At 39.7% G+C, this 17,129-nt stretch overlaps 1 protein-coding gene and 1 long non-coding RNA gene across 3 annotated transcripts in view; one reads left to right on the top strand and one right to left on the bottom strand.

Moving 5' to 3' along the window:
* The window catches only part of Echdc1 (enoyl Coenzyme A hydratase domain containing 1), a 48,518-nt gene extending 33,184 nt beyond the window's left edge, over positions 1–15,334 (bottom strand). The window contains exon 1 of one of the 2 annotated variants that reach the window (XM_006512797.4): positions 114–15,334. In XM_006512797.4, the coding sequence (XP_006512860.1) occupies positions 114–336 (223 nt within the window). In that variant the 5' untranslated portion in view covers positions 337–15,334. The remainder of the gene's footprint in view (positions 1–113) is intronic. The other variant, NM_001110195.1, reaches the window with a different exon arrangement.
* Gm46218 lies at positions 61–16,507 on the top strand. The gene is made up of 2 exons (XR_001779751.2): positions 61–241; positions 15,333–16,507. It is a non-coding gene; the product is annotated as a predicted gene, 46218 (long non-coding RNA).
* The last annotated feature ends 622 nt before the right edge of the window (positions 16,508–17,129 follow it).

Below are 17,129 nucleotides of genomic sequence, written 5' to 3'. Positions count from 1 at the left end.
CCCGCAAAGGCGCGCCACCCAATCACGCCACAGCGCGCTGGCCAGGGTGCGGGGGGCGAGGGGGCGAGGGGGAGGGGACATCTCCGCGGCCTGTCACTTGGCCGCAGCCTTACCGCCGGCCCGCAGCCCCTGGCTCTGACTTGCGCTTCCGTGTCCTGAGACCCTCTTCCCGCACCCCACCTTCCGCTGCGCGCGAGCCTCTTCCGGCTTCCACACCGCTCCGGGCCTGTTTCCGCTCCTGGTATGCTCCCCGGGATCCTTTGGCCAGAGCTCCTGAGTTAGCTGAAGGAACTCTGGCGACCCGGAAGTCCCGCCCCTCCCCATCAGACTCTTCATGTCTGGAACTTTCACCTCAACTGCTGTAAGCTAGAGCAGGGAGCTCAGGTTTTTTTCCGTGGTTGACATCTCCTTGGTTTAGGGTTCAGACAAGGGAAAGGAGGCCACCCAAATACTTCGTACCCCAATTGGCTGCAAATGAAAAAAGGGAACGATAAGACAAGAAGGCGAGAGAAAGTTAAAGAGCGCTGAGCCTTCTTGGATTTAAGAGCTGCTGGGGGCAGTATTTTATCGTTTGTCAAAAAATACTTAGCAGGTTTTGTGACACGACTATGTCATGTGCTCTTTAAAGACTCGAAGCAAAATGTTTTTGTTTTTAAAAACGGAAGGAAAGGGGAGAAAAGAAAGATGGGTGTCCAGAGGGGGTCAGTTTTGTCAGCTCTGTACCTTGCTTTGGATGGCACTCTGGTGTTCATAGACTTCTGCAGTTATCATACATAATGATCAAAGAAATAAAAACATGTTTTCTGGTGGGATGGATATAATGTGGCAAAGCAGTAGGGCAGAAATGGTGACCAGTTTATAATACAAAGGTGTGTTTAATAAGGAAGAATTAATAAGCCTAGGTTAGCTGAACTGGTAGGAAGAAATCGTTACTAGAAGTGTTTAATTCTAGTATTTTTCAAAAGGCAGAGAGTTTATTCTAAAGCCAAATATAAGTGAGGTTTGGGTTATCCCCAGTTCTTTGTTCCAATATGAAGGTGTTAGGGTAACAGACCAACAAAAATTATTTTCCAAATACACTGATGGGAATGTGAAAGCATGGGGTGAAAGGAACAAGGAGATTTTAAGTCTCAGATCTTAGGTCTCAGAATCTGTAGCTCTCAAATTATAGTTGACCGCATCCTTAGCAGTTCTACTGGTGGAAGCTATTAGTTTGTCTGTTCCAAAAGACTTACCCAGGGACCATTAAATTGTTAGGTCACAGAGAGGTGGTAGCAAATGACTATTAAGCTAATGATGGTCCAAGATAAATTATCATGTGACCCTGGACCTGTCACATTCCAGCCTCTACACAAACACTGAAGGCTTTAATCAGGCAACTGGCCTTGCAGACTCGTCAGTGTTCCCTGTGGTTGTTTCCAGAGACTTTTGTCCCAGTTCTCCCTGTTGAACTTCCTCAGTCGAGAAGCCACACACTAATTTTTATTTGTTGCTAGGAAGGCTTATTTCTAAAATCTGATGTAAATGGGTTGAGTAATAACCAGGAAATCAGGCTTTAGGAGAAAGGAGTATCTAGTAAAGCCACTAAGGCAAAACTCCAGGATCCTATTGCCAGAATATACCGGACATTATGATTTAGATCTTTTCAGTTTTTCTTTTGGCCAGCCTGATTTTCTTTCTTATGTAGTAAGCAGTATACACTGTTAGAGTGTTAAACAGAAAAACCTCTTGACAATAGTGACTTGACAGAAGTCATTTGCCACTTTTCTCCTTGATTGGATGTGTTTATTGTGTCCTGGGCAGCTGTCCAGTATTGGAAGCCTTTGTTCTTCTTGTGTAACTGTTTGCTACTCTCTTTACTAAGTCGACTCCTATGTAATCTAGATATTATACTACCCTGTCCTTTGTCAATTTTCCAAGTATTTCATGAGTTGCCACTTCTCAAACAATTTACCAGCAAGTTGAAATGGAATGGGTAAAATGGAGAAAAAGTTAAAAAGAATTTAAAAGCATCTTAGGAATTTGGGATAGAGAAAAAAAACTGAACACTTGGTGAACTGAAGTAGCCAAATCATTGTTTATATTTCATATACAGTCCCCTCTGTATGCATATATATGATTTAATCATTGTATTAATCAGAGTTCTTTGGAGTCATAGAATTTATGGAATATACACACATATATGGAACATATATATATATATGAATATACGTATATGGAACACACACATATATATGGAACACACATACATACATGGAACATATATGTATATATAAAGGGAATTTATTGGAATGACTTACAGGCTGCAGTCCAACTAACCCAACAATGGCCAGGTGTGAATAGAAAATCCAAGATTCTAATAGCTTCTCAGTCCCACGAGGCTGTGTGTCTCAGCTGGTCTTTTGTATATGTTGGAGTCCCAAAGAAGAAAGCTTCAGTGCCACTGAAGAAATAGATATACTAGCAAGGCAAAGGCAAGCAGGCAAAGACAGTTTCCTTCTTCTGTGTCCTTATATAGGCTTCTAGCAGGAGGTGTGACCCAGTTTAAGGTGTTCTGCTTCAAGATCTGGATCAAAAGGTTGTGCCTTTCTACCTTAAAGGATGGACTCACTTCAAACCAAGCAGACTATTTCTCACACATGTGCCTTCCTTTTTTAGATTGTAGTTTATTCCAGATTTAGTCAAGGTAACAACCAAGTATAACTATCACAGGATTTTCTTGAGTAAATTGGAATAAACTTTTAGACTAACCCACATAAAATGAATTTTTAAGTGCTTTGAGAAAACAGGAAGGTGACAGATATGTAGATTGACCCCAGATAGTTAGTTTGTACTCTCTGCAACCTTGTAGAAAGCCAGAAAGCTTGTTTCTATATACAGCATATCATTGTAGATGTACATCTTAGGGTGAAGACAGCTTCTATTGTAACTTTTGTGCTAAACAAGCAAATAGTAGGGAGGGCCTGGGAGACACTTCACTTAGTCCAAGTTCTTAGCTCATAAGCATGACAACCTAAATTTGATCCCCAGAAATCACATAAAAATACTTTGCATGGTGTTGTGTGCTCATAATCTCATCACTGAACAGGTTTGCTGGCCAGCCAGCCTGTCTTAATGAAACACCCTGTTTCAAAGGAGTGAGAAGTGTTCCAGAGAATAACATTTGGCTTCCATGTGCCTGTGTACCTGCACACTTGAACATTTATACTACACACATGCATAAAAATAACTTTCAGGGTTAATGAGCTATTTTATTATCAAGTCAACAACTGATCGCATATTAACACTTGACTCAATTGGCAATTAAATTGTTTCAGTTTTCATAAACACAGACTCAATTGCAACTGATATGCCCATCTCTTGACACTGTTAAACTTGTCCCCCTACCCCCTTGCCTTCCTGCATTTTTATAGTCAGAATTTTATTTTTTTTCCAAAACTGAAATTTCATGCCAGGGTTTCACATATGCTCAGCAAAGATTGTATCACTAGCTACACTCCAAATCATATATGCAGAGTTTTTCAGTAGCTACTTTCCTTAAGAGACTGACTCAAACAGTGTTGAATCATGTGGCTTGAAACTTTGTTACAGTGTGCCTATTTACTTTCTTGTGCTTTTCCTTAGCTTATCTTCCTCTTGACCATCTCTTCCTTTCTGTGGTAATAGAAGGCCCTTGCTAGTTTCTTTAGCTATTGTAAGAAGCACATGATTCTCCGCTGCTTTACTTCTCTGTTTAAAATAGAGAATGGCACTAGTAATAGTAGCTAAATTATAGAATTAGCAGAGATGTTTGTCAGCACATGAATGAACTGTGTAGATACACAATGAAGTCTTATTCACCTATAACAAAGAATGATATTGTGTCATTTGAATAAAGAAACATTCTCTGTAAAATATTTTACACACACCACAGAGGAACATTTTCTTTCTTTATGTGTTAGAGGAGACAAAGACATGAAACAGAAAGGGGACAATTTGGAGGTGAGAAGGAAGGTTAAGAATGAGTGACAGGTGAATGTAATGAAGACATGTCATCTGAACATATGGAGTCATCAAGAAATCTCTTCCTGTATATACTTAATATATGCAAATAAAAGAGAAAGTTTAAAAACAATACAAAGCATAATGCAACAGTAGCCACTAATGCTTATGTATTTTTAATGTAGTTCTAAGTATTCACTCCATAGCAATCTACACACCTATATAAAATCTTTATTCCTCTCTTTGCCACCTGTCTGCCATTGCATGATCAGCTCTGCCTTACCATGCTCTTATTCCATCATGTATTGCCTAACTACAGGCCAAGAAACATGGAGCCAAGCAACTATGGACTGCTATGAGCACAATCAATCCTTTGCTTTGCTCTGTGTCAGTTGAAAAGCTAAGGACAAAAACTGAAATTATACCTCCTTGTGCCTGTTCTTGGGCAGGAGACAGTCACATAGCTGGGGTTGGAGGAAGTGGGCTTTCAGGCATCTTTACATCATTATGTGGATTTGAGAGTCTTCTCCTGTAAAATGGCTACTAGAGAGACAATGAAGACTTTATTTTAAAATGTTATGTGAAATGACCAGAGTTAGTAAGGATCCAAAAAGTTCTACTACTCTTGAGACTAAACAGGTTGCTTGGGCCAGCCATGTGGCAAAACCAGACAAATGCTAAATCTTAATTCCACTGTAGGGAGTTTAACCATCTTATCGAAATGGAAGTTCACCAAAATATTGTGCATAAAAATGGTCACTAGTTAGTTAATTTTACCATCATTGGAGTTCAGATTTTTTTTGGTTTTGATTTTGTTTTTGTTTTTTTCTGACTGTTTAGTCTTCTGAAACAGTGTGTCATGTGACACAGGCTATCAAGAATCCACTCTGAAGACAAAGGTTTTTCAGGATCCTTGAAAATTTGGTTTTTTGTTTTTGTCTCTTGGATCTTTATGTGTTGATTTTGTTTTTCAGGCTATGTTGGGGTAATTTCATAAGAGTTCATCAAACCAACAGATCCATTGCAAACACTTAACTCAGACTTTTACCTGACAGTCTTTTCAGATGTTCTAAAAATAAACTCAGAAGGTTTAGATTGCTCTCATTAGGTATATTAATAAATGTTAGTAAAGAGTCTGACTTGAGACTCTCAACCCTAGCACCAGTTCCAGCAAGAATTGGGAAACCAGATTAGCAAGAATCTTGGAAAACCAGAGATAGCAGTTCCTAGAGGAGAGGAGGACCTGGATATTGTTGACTGTATAGAAAGAACAGTTGGCAAATGAAGATAGTTCCTAAGCAGCATATTTTACCCACTTGAGAAAGAAAAGAATCTTCTCACATCAAAAGTGGAAATTAATTCAGTATGGGTAAAAATAAGGCATATAACCATAAGACTACTAGAACACAAGAATGCAAACAGGTTCTTCACATTGACCTAGTAATTTTTATTATTCCCAAAGTGTAGGCAACTCAAGAAGGAAAGTAGATAGGATCATCAAGCTGAAAAGTCTCTTCACCACAAAGAGTTAAAAGAAGAGGTCTACAAGTGAGAGATCTTTGTGAACAATACTCAGACATTCAAAGTCCAAGTCCTACTTAACTTAATAGAACTGTCCTTATATTTTAAGAAAAAAAAAAGGTGAATTGTGTTCTTGAACACACACTTTCCAAAAGAATGTATACAGTTGGGCATGATCATGAATGCCTATAGCCCTAGTACTCAGGTTGTGAAGGCAGAAGGATCACCCAGCCTCTGCTACATATGCAACTAGAGACACAGTTCTGGGGGCTACTGGTTAGTTTTTACTGTTGTTTCTCCTATACGGTTGCAGACCCCTTTAGCTCTTTGGGTACTTTCTTTATGCCCCAATACAGGGAAATGCCAGGGCCAGGAAGCAGGAGTAGGTGGGTTGGGGAGCAGGGTAGGGAGATGGTATAGGGGGCTTTGGGGATAGCATTTGAAATGTAAATGAAGAAAATATCTAATAAAAAAAAACAATAAAAAAAGAAGGATCACCCATCAGGTTTGAAGCCAGCATGCACTACACAGAGAGACTGTGCCAGCAAAGAACAAAAACAGAACAAAGCCCACAAGCAAAATGAACACATACAAATACAAAAAAATATATAAAAAATGTTAAGCTCCACTAATTTCCCAAAGGCTAATTAAAACCCAACAAAACTAACACATCACATTTGTTTCAAATTGACTGAGGCAACAGGTTTTCAAAAGGAAGTGAAGGTAGAGAGAATTGCTGAACAATGTTTGTAGAAATTGAAGTCGTGTGACTGTGTGGAAAATAGCATAAAGTACCTTAGATCTATTGTATGACACACAACTTGTATGTCTGGGTTTTTAAACAAAAATCTCTTGTAGATACACAGAAGAAAATGAAATGTGTACATTGAATAGCTGCCTCTCTATTTCACTGAAGCACTCTTTGTAGCAGCTAAGATACAGAATCTGAATGTCCAGTGCAGGATCAATACCTAAAGAAAACTTATGAAAATTTTAATGTATGACTTTAATTCTTGGACTCGTTATGTATTCAGAGTGGCCATGAAATAACCCTGCCTCTGGTTCTTGTGTGCTGAGCTTACAGAGGTATCATACCATATCCAGTTTTAATGGGCAGTTTAAAATAGCAGTTATTTCAGTAAATAACAATTGAATCCCCATGTTCAAAAGAATTAATGTGTGCTACTTGATTGCTATACACAAAATAAACTCAAAATTAACTGTATCTTTGTATGACAGAAAAGCCACTCAAAAAAGATATGAATGAGTTGTTTTGAGTTGGTTATGAAATTACCTAGTATGATATATGAATATTAAAGTTTTACTTTTAAATTAGCTTTTTGCAGGTATTCTATTACATTTTTAAACTATCCAAAAATTTCCTGTTAAAAATTAGGGCTTTATTTAAAGTTTTAAATTTTTTCATAATTGTGGATAAGTTCCTTGTCAGATATATAACTTAATGTTATATTTGTGTTATGTTTATGTATGTTTTATGTATATACACACATATATATGTATATATATACACACACATATATTAAAAATAAAAATACCTTTGAGACCAGTGATATGGCTCCAAGAGTTAAAAACACTTGCCACAAAAAAGAAAAAAAAAAAAGTGGCCTGATTTTAATCCCTGGAACCAGTGATGGATAGGGAGAACTAATTCCCAAAAGAGGTTCTCTGACTTCTGTGCACCTTTCATAATATGCACCTCTCCCCACTTTCTCATGCTCTTGCTCCCTCTCTCTCTCTCTCACCCCCCTCCTACCTTGTAAGCTCTCACTCGCTCTCAATCTCTCTCTCCCTCCCTCCCCCTTCCCTCTCCCCTCCCCTTTTTCTTCTCCCTCACACACACCTTACTACAATAACAGTAAATAAAAAATGTAAAATATCAAAAACATTTTTTCTATAAAAAAGCAACTACAAAATATTTTTTAAAATACATACAAATGCAAATAATGAGTGAGTTCCTACCCTATGGTGCTTGCTATTATTTGCTTGCTTATTTGTTTGGTTATGAAAGATTTAGTGCAAAGCCTTTATTATTGCTTTTTAGAGTAGCTAACTTGTGTGCCATCAGATATCTGTATTATTCACTAAACACCTGGGGTAAAAAGAGGAAAGATTTATTATTTTGTCTTGTGCTGTTAAGGGTGTTAGTCCGTTATCACTTGACTGATGTTTCTGGACTTACAGTGAAGCAGAACTCCATGCAGCATTCAGAGAGTATGTTGGGAGTAGCTACTACTTGCAGGACAACAAAGGAGAAAGAGGGGAATAGGGGATGGGGTGAAAAGGGGAAAGGAGAGGAAAGGAGAGAAACCTGTTAAATAATTACAGCAATAGTAATATGGCTACAGCTTTATATACAACTATTTTCTGTACAAAGTTCACTTTTTCTAATCTCTCTACTTTGCTTTTTGTTCATGCTTCCCCTGTAAATATGACGAGAGGCAGTCAAGGGATAAAACCAATATCTCAGCCTGTATTTGAGGTGGCAAATCTTTTAAATTCAGATTCCATTTTAGAAAACATGATCTAAGTTTAAACAGGCTGGTACCTAGCATTAGTTTCCAAGTTACCCCTGGAAAAAACTGGAGCCTAGCTCCAGTCTCTAGGCTAATCCCCAACAAGTCCAGAGTCTCCAGGTTACAATCTCAACACAAGACCAGTGTTTCTAGGTTATTCCCCCAACAAACCTGTATGCCCAGGTTACAAGCCCACCCCATTCCTAATGACCACCAATGCAGAGGAGAACAAAAATTAAGTTTATGATATGACTCCCAGCACCAGCCAATTATGTTAAAGGTCACAGTAGCTTTCCAATTAGATGCTTGCACACATACTCCCTGCTTGCTGCTTACTATAAAGCCTTGCCGCAAAAGACATTCAGGGCTCCACCACCACCAAAACCATCCTGTATGATGGTGGTGCATGGGGGAAGGGGGAGCTATCTTGAATAAAATAAAGACCCTACTGTGAGTTGCTTCAGATTGGATCCTGTCTGTATTCGTGGGGATCACTAACATTTCCCTGGCACTACATATTGTGGGATCTCTTGAAATTTCTTTCACTGGGTTGATGATATTGGCACCTTTAATTTCCCCACAGTTCTTACAACCTGAAGAAAATGCAAACAGTTCTTTGTCAAAATTGATCATGCAAGACCTCTAATTTCTAATAAAATGGGCTGTAACAGAATACCCACAATAGAATTCTTAAAGAAGAATATGCTCAAGGTGCTGTTGCACACTACCTTAATCTGGTCTATATAATGGCTTCCAGGTCAGCCAGGGCTATGTACAGAGATCCAGTCTCAACAAAAAGAGGAAGAGAAGAAAGAAAAGAAGAAGGTAGAAGTAGTTGTTACCTTGCATTTCAGAGGTCTCTGTTAGAATATGCGGCACAATCCTGGAAAAATCACACCAGCTGCAGGTCTCACATGGGAGGATTTATTGACAGAGGTGGTCTCTGAGGGGATGTGAGAAGAAGAAGGAGAAAGAGAGGGAGAAGGAGGAGGGGCTGTGAGATGAGTATTTTATCCAGGCCAAGAAGCATCTACAAAGGGATGTATTGGGAGTGTCATGGCAGTGGACGCAGGAGTGGCTTTTCATCGCTTCTGGCTGTCCATAGATGTACCTCTGATTTTCTAAGAGAGGGGCCAGGAATAGGGTCATCAGAGGATCTCTTAGATTGCTTCTTGCTGTCATCAGTTTTGACCCTTACCATTGGGGCTCATTGGATAGTCATTCTCATCAGGTTCCTCTGTGGGCACTGCTTGGCAATCCCGTAAAGGGAACTAAGTACTTGTTTGGTTAGAATTTTTTTTTTTTTAATGTGGAGGAATGTGGATGAGGAGCAACAAGGTTAATGAGGCAGTGAGCAAATAGTAAAGCCAGAAAAATGAGAAGTGGGTTTAGGAAAGGCAGTATGCTCTTCCATTATAGGGTTTTCAAAAACCCAGGAATTAGAGGCATTATACTCTTTCCTATGTTCTTTGATGTCTGCTTGTAGCTGATAGATTTTATTTCTCACTATTCCGGACTCATTGACGTAGAAGCAGCATTCTTCTGGGAGGAAAAGGCAAAGACCATTTTCTTTCCCTGTAAGACCATTGGTTCTGAAGCACCACTGCTGCCAGGGGATCAATCTGTCTTTGGAAGGAGAACATGTCCTGAAGACATCTGGATGTGAATAGTAATTACTGGGGACCCAGATTGATTTTTTATGGTAGAGCTTACCAACAACACCTGTTTCCCACCTGGGATTCCATGGGTCTTGAATATAGAAGAAGAGGGTCTTGCATTGTTGGTAGAAGAAATGACTGTTCTGTGATCCTAACATATGTATTGAAAGAAAGATGAAATTTCAAGGCCTGTAAGTCATATAAAGTACTCAGAAATTGCTGGTTGTTTGTGAGCCTAGAGGCTGCCTGGGGCTGAGACAAAAGAAAAACAAACCTGGGTATGTCCCGTAGTTAAAACATTCCGGGAACAGCTTAACCTTAAAGATAAAGAGGAATGTGAGGACATAACAGGGCTATCTAAACTGAGTCAACAACTCACAGAACTCTGACACCCTGCACGTACATGTAATTTTTCTGCTGATGTTTGAATAAGCCAATAGTGTGTCACTATGCTAAATTCCACACCCCTAAGCCCCTTACCCCATAAAAACCCTTAGCTTTCGAGCCTCGTGGCCGACATCTGTTATCTCCTGTGTGGGATGCAAGTCGGTCTGGAGCTCCATAATTAAACGACCTCATGTAATTACATCAAGATGGTCCTTCATGAATTTTTGGGTGCACACCGAATCGGGAATTGAGTGGGGGTTTCCCCAGGTCAAGGCAGAAGCAAACAAAGAGGTCATATATTTAGGTGGGATGGTGGAGGTAGGGATGACAACAATTTGCATCAGGTCCTGGCATCCAGGTCTGGAGCAGTTTACCGACCTATTTGACTGTTATCAGTGGGGGTTTCTTGAACCTTGAATCTCCAGGTGTAAGAGCTACCCTGGATGAGAAACCCATATATAATTCAGCAGGGTTGAGTACAGCTGCTGGAGTGGAGTCTCATTTTTCTGGGATTGGTGGAGGGGTGAAAGATTTGAGACAGGTGGATACAATAAGAGAGTTCCTCAAGCTTAGCAGCTGTACGAGTCATTAGAATTACCTTAAAAGTGCCCTGCCATTTTGGAGAGAATGGTGAGGGTGGATGGTCTGGAGGGGATAGAAGGACTTGGTCTCCAGTGTTGGCTGGCAGTGGACAGGAGACTGTGTGTGGCCTTGGTAGACAGTGGTCATCAAAGTCCCATAGGAGAGAGCAGAGGTGGCAGAGTAATGGGCTGAGTAGATGATCCGGGAGGGGAGAGCATTTAGGTGAAAGACCAGGAGTTATGACTGGACGTCTACACATGAGTTTGAAAGGTGAGGCGAAAAGAGGTAACTTGGGAAGAGCCTAAAAAAAAGCCAGAGGTAGGAGTTTTACCCAATCAAGGTGAACTTTGTCTTAGAAGTAGTTGGAAGATTGCCCTGATCCCCTGATCCAGAAGTACTTCACTGATACTATCTTGTCCTCTTGGGCCAAGCTGCTGTAAGTCCTAACTTGTTGTCTTTCACTGCCTACAAACACCTGCATTGTTTTAAGGCCACCCTTGGCTATAATTCTCCAACACTTCATTTCAAATAAAGTTAATTCTTTGGTAGAGAACTTCAGCCGTCTCTGCTCCACTCTTTCTAGGGAAAAGGAATGGGCATTTTCCTGTGGGTTTATATCTCTATCCTTTAGATGGAGCATCTAAAGATGGGAGGAGATAGTAACCTACAGTTCTGGCTTGCTCTCCAGAGCACAATCTTCATCCCATGAATGTAATCTAGGCTTAAGCAACTACACACCTCCATTATGCCTGTCCACTGAGTAGATAGATGAAAGAAAGAATAAATAGGGGTATACCGGCTAATTTGGCAGCTGGAATTTTTCCTTTATAAAAACCTAGCCTAGCCAGGTGTGGTGGTGCACGCCTTTAATTCCAGCACTCGGGAGGCAGAGGCAGACAGATTTCTGAGTTCAAGGTCAGCCTGGTCTACAAAGTGAGTTCCAGGACAGCCAGGGCTATACAGAGAAACCCTGTTCCAAAAAACAAACAAACAAACAAACACCCTAGCCAAAGTATCTGAAAAAATGGCAGTATCTGGCACCTCACCTGGCAGCTAAAGGGAATGAAATGGAGACATGGGAAACATGTTCTTAGCTGTATTTGTTCAGAATGAAATCACCCCTGTGCTGAGCTAGCAGAAAGCAGCTGAGAAGGAGATTGTGATTCAAATGCCCCCTAAACCTCATTGTTCTTACTGAATTACAGTGATTTTTCTCTAACAATGTTAAAAAAAAAAAGGGTTGTCGATTCTCTTACATCAATTTCCAAACACAGTTGGTTATGTTTTTTCTGAATAATTTCCCAAGTATGCTTGTTGTTTACCAATTATGGGGTAGGCCTATTGCCATTACTTCAGAAGCGAACTCTTTAAATATGCCACTTTTGAGAAAGTAGCTTCAATCAAGGTGAAAAGAGTACAAATGATTAATAAGTACAAAGAGGGCTAGTAAGATGGCTTAGTGATTAAGAGTACTTGCTACTCTTCCAGAAGACCTGAGTTTATTTCCCAGCACTCATGCCTTTTAGAACACAACTATCTATAATTCCAGTTCCTGGGGATCCAATGCCTTTTGGCCTTCCAGAGCACTCTAAAACAGTTGATATAATTGATTAAATACTTGAGAAAGTATTGAGAAACATTGAGAAAGAAGGATAAAGTAGTATTTTTAGCTTATATTTGTTTATTTGCTTATCAGTTAAACTGATGAAAATTTATTAATGAGGTTAGGGTAATACTATGAATTATTTTTAGATGTTATTGTACAAACTAACAGTAAAATAAATTAAAAAAAAACTTTTAAAGAGAAAATAAAGAGGGAGAAAGTTAAATGAAGTCACTGTGAGTTTTGTTTTTGAGACTGGGTCTCAATCTGGTCTTGACCTTGGCTGTTGCACAGGCTAGGAAGGGTGTCAAGGGTAGATGTTACGGGTGTGTCTCACACGATTGTCCACAGTGCAGTTTCTGATTATGGAAAAGGTAGGACAACATTTACTAGCAGAGGAGCAATAAAAGACAAGGGTCAGTTCAAGCTGGACTTGCAGTCTTGCTGAACTACTGATCCCCAGCAGTATGTCTGGGGAAGTTATGTGTTAGAATGCTCTGGTTGTCTTCTGCTCTAGCTCTAGATCTCATTGCTGTGACTCAGTTGCCTTGATTGACATTTTGTAGGAACGTGCCTCAGGTGATCCTACAGAGGCAAAAAGCCACATAAAATTGCTAGAATTCCCAACCCCAATAAGCTCGTATAAAAAACCCACAATCCAATTATCATAATTGTAAGCTATTTGCCTAGATTGGGCAGATCTAACACTACACTAGCCTATTCCCCAGCTATAAGACCCCTTGCTACTTGCAGTTTCTCCTGGCCACGTGGTTCAGATCATTCACTGCTTCCTCCTCCTCTTCTGTCCTCTCTATTTCTCTCTTTCTGTCCTCTTTTCCTCTCCACTTGCCCCAATCTCAGACCTCCAGTCCCACATTTCACCCCTACTCCCCAATCACAGGTTCTAGCTTTTACTGATCAGTTAAAATGGGGAGAAGGTCCACATGAGATCACTTGAGTTTGGGATGGACTGCTCGTCAGAAACAACCTGTCTTGAAGAAACAGAATCAGTCAGAATACAAACATCATCAGGACAACCCACAACAACATAATATAGGCAAATGGAATCTGACACCACTTTCAGGTCTATGAAGTCATGTAGAACGTGCAAAGCATATTATCAAGGCAGTTAGTTTTCCACAGCAGGACATTGTGTAAGGTATTGTGACTAGGGGCTGTCAACATGCATGCACAGATAGCCTGTTGTGCTAAATTCCAAGAGTGGCTCAGTGACAAAGATGACTATGAGAAATCATGCTGCCATGTGTGGACATTATGGCTCTTAGGAGCACATTGCCAGTACCTGCTTCTGAAGAGAGGCTTATCAACAAAGAAACCAGCTTGGATCTTGCTCTTCTCCCCAACCTTCATCTCAAGCTATGGTTATTCTTGCTTATTGGACTGTAAAAAAGATGGAATATATCCATAAGGAAGTGTTTTGATAGCAAACAATTTCAGTTTTTTAGTTAGAGACTATGGAAGTTAGATGAAGAACCTAAAACAGGTTACCATGGAACTAGGAGTCAAAGGGGGAAGACAAAAGTAAAGTCAATGTCTCTTTGGCAAGAAGAAACAGTAAATAAATGTTGAAGTAAGAAATTACCAGAGCCTTACAAGATTAAATCAGGACCATCGTGATCCACATAATAAATACTGGCCATTCTGAGGAAAAGCAAAGATTATGAGCATGGCACCTATTAGACTTCAAGAGATGATTTGGGCAGTTTTGGAGATAAGGAATAAGATTCCAAAGGTGCTAGAAAGGAAAAACATGGGAATAGGTGCTCGGAGGGTTTTGCTGAACACATAAACTAAGGAGGAGCTAGTGTGTTACAGGGACAAATGCAGATTAAAGAAACCCAAGAACACTCGAGGATGAGGCAGTGACCTGTAATGGGAAAAAAGGAACAAGAAAAAAGAGATTAGGTGCAGAAGGAAGGAGACTTAGAAGTCATTCTTAAAACTGAACAGTATAGAGCTATCAGATTGAGATGAAATAGAAAGCAAAGGTCTTGAAGAAAATTGAACTTACACAATGCTGACTAGACTCCTGACAGTTGATAACAAGATGAAAAAAAATGTCTGGCATTAGTATGGAACACAAAAATAGCACAGTGGTCTGTATACAAAGATGTTGTCTCTTTGTGGTCCTGGCATTTGGAAAAGCTCTGTGTCTGCCTATACTTATAACTTCCAGTATGTTTATGGCATTCAGACTGTTATGGGTCTGAAGTCATTCAGAGATTTATCAGTCTGACCATAAAGAAATTTTAATAACAGGCTTATTAATACTGGCCAGAATAATGGATACTGGACAGCTCCATACCTAACATACCCAAGAGTATGACCCGGAATTACATTAATGAGGAACTTATAAAGGCAAACCTTAAGGTTATGTACTTTCTGCCTTTGTGTAAACAGTTCAATGTCAATATTTTACTTTGTTTCTTATTTTTTCAAAGAGGCCTTAAAGTTTAATTTTTCCTCATCTTTTGTCTCTCAGTTCCACAGAGAGACATAAAGGTAAAACTCACAAGGCTATGTAATTATTGCCTGCTTGTAATCAAGAACATATTCTGTGTATATGGCAAGCCAGCTTGTTTGCAGAAGCAACAACAGGCATGTTTGTTATCTGAAATGAAAAACACCCCCAGCATTCCAGGAAGTTATCTGTACTTGGGCAAATGGGGTTTACAGGTTAGAGGCATATTTTTCATAAGCACATCAATTTAAACTGAAATCATTAACCGTCACGCAGACCAGGAAGCAAATGGTTCAAAAAGAACAAAATAACTAAACTATGGTTAGGCACCAATGTAAAAAATAATATACTTACACACTGAAAATTTTACTCTACACATGAGCTGTGATTTCTTTCTAAAGAAAAAAATTATATCCTAAGACTTAAGTAAAGTGCATTTATTTCGTGGTGGTGGTGGTGGTGATGGTGATTGTGTGTGTGTGTGTGTGTGTGTGTGTGTGTGTGTGTGTGTGTGTGGTATGTGTATGTGTATGTGACATCCAATGATCCAATGGAGCTAGCTGTTTTCACTTTTACATTTGCAGAGATACCTATATGAAGATCCAAAGTATAAAGAAGAAAAAGAAATGACAGTACTGTTCTTCCCTCAGCACCAATGATCTTCCGCTTTTCTGATTTTTCATATTTAGTAACACCAAGGAGTCATAGTGAGATGCATTAATAACGCTGGCAGGTTTATATAGTAGTCTCTGAAGGCAGAAAATAAAAGGGGTATAGCAAGCATTTTTAAGTCAGGCCAGGGAAAACGTTTCAAATTTTTATCTGAAATATTTAGACAGTGCTTTCTAATGTACTCCTAACTATAGCAAATATTAATTTCCATTCACAAAACCCATGAAACCCATGATTTGATCTGCTTCTGGGGAGGGTGACAGGATTGGCTTGAGTTTACTTTGGCATCTTTGGCTTGCCAGCAAATTGTGGGAGCTTGGCTTCATTTTAATGGTGTGTATGCCTTTATATACACACACTTTTGACTGTGTACCAAGTCTCATAACTGCTGTACAAACAGTATGTGTGGAGTCCAAGGGAATTCAGCGGTGCTGGGTAAGTCATAAGCCTGGAGACAGAGCAGTTGGGCCCAGTACTTAATTATTTAAAGTCCAGAAAATAAGGCTCTGATCTTCAGACCTCCAGCATACAGTATTATAAACACACATAGCTCACAACATGTATTTTTTATAAGTGAAATAGAAATGAATTATGTGGTGATTCATGCAATCATGAATACCGTGAAATCTCTAAGATGAGAAAAATATTCTATACTAATACTAGTATTTGAAATTCAATGTACTTGACCCCAGAAGCTGAATTCTTCATATATACTGCAAATGTCTTCTGCCTGCTTAAATAGGTTAAAACTTTTTTGTATGAGTATTTTGCTTACATTTAGCTCAATATGTGCAGCATGAAAGTGCAGGATATCTGCAGAGGTCAGGAGAGGGCGTCAAATTGCCTGGAACAGGAGTGACAGGAAGTGGTGAGCTTCAGCGTGAATGCTAGGATCTGAAGCTGGTCCTTAACAAGAACAGATGTGTTCTTCACCACAGCCCCATCTTCGGCCTCTTCAACAGGTTTAACCCTTATGCTTTCTTGTTCAGCTCATGTTTAGATAGCTTATGTTGGCAAGACTTTATGGGTGTAGCTTCGGCCATTGCTAGGAGATATAATATCACAATAAACTCATGGATCCTCTGGCTCTAATGGTCTTTCTGTTCCCTCTTCTGCAATGTTCCCTGTGCCTGAGGTACAGGAATTGTATTGTAGATGTATCCATTGACTGAGCTCCACAAGTCAATGATTGGGTCACCAGGTTGTTGCAGGAAATACTAAAAAGATCATCAAGTTCCCATGCTATGCCAGGCACTGGTGGGCCACGTGGCTCCAGCCAAGTGTTCTCATCTTGGCAGACTCTCTGGCCCAGAGCTCCCGAAATGTCTCTGCCCAACTAGAGACCCTTGCCGGGTCTCTGCCATGACAGACACATTCAATAACTTCCCACCTCAAGGTTAGTTGTCACAATTCCCAGTAATGCAGTAAAATCAAAATTCTAGAAGCTTATAATTAACCAGTCATATTTATATACCAATAAATTCTCAATTCACAAGATGCTCACATAATTTCAGAGCCAATTGATAATGATACAAGCTGCCCACCTAGATTAGACCAGTTATCCCAAGTATTCTATCCTCTATGATATTTATAGCTGCCTTGGCTATTTTAAAGCCATGTGGAATCTGTATCATCTTCCTCTTATTCCATCTTTCCTCCTTTCTCTTTCTCCTATATCTCCCTCTCTGCAACTCATCACACTGCCCACC

This window comes from Mus musculus, chromosome 10, assembly GCF_000001635.26.
Source record: "Mus musculus strain C57BL/6J chromosome 10, GRCm38.p6 C57BL/6J".
Classification (NCBI taxonomy): Eukaryota; Metazoa; Chordata; class Mammalia; order Rodentia; family Muridae; genus Mus; species Mus musculus.
The sequence above is the reverse complement of the archived record's forward strand: the minus strand, read 5'-3'. Positions and strand labels throughout refer to the sequence as shown.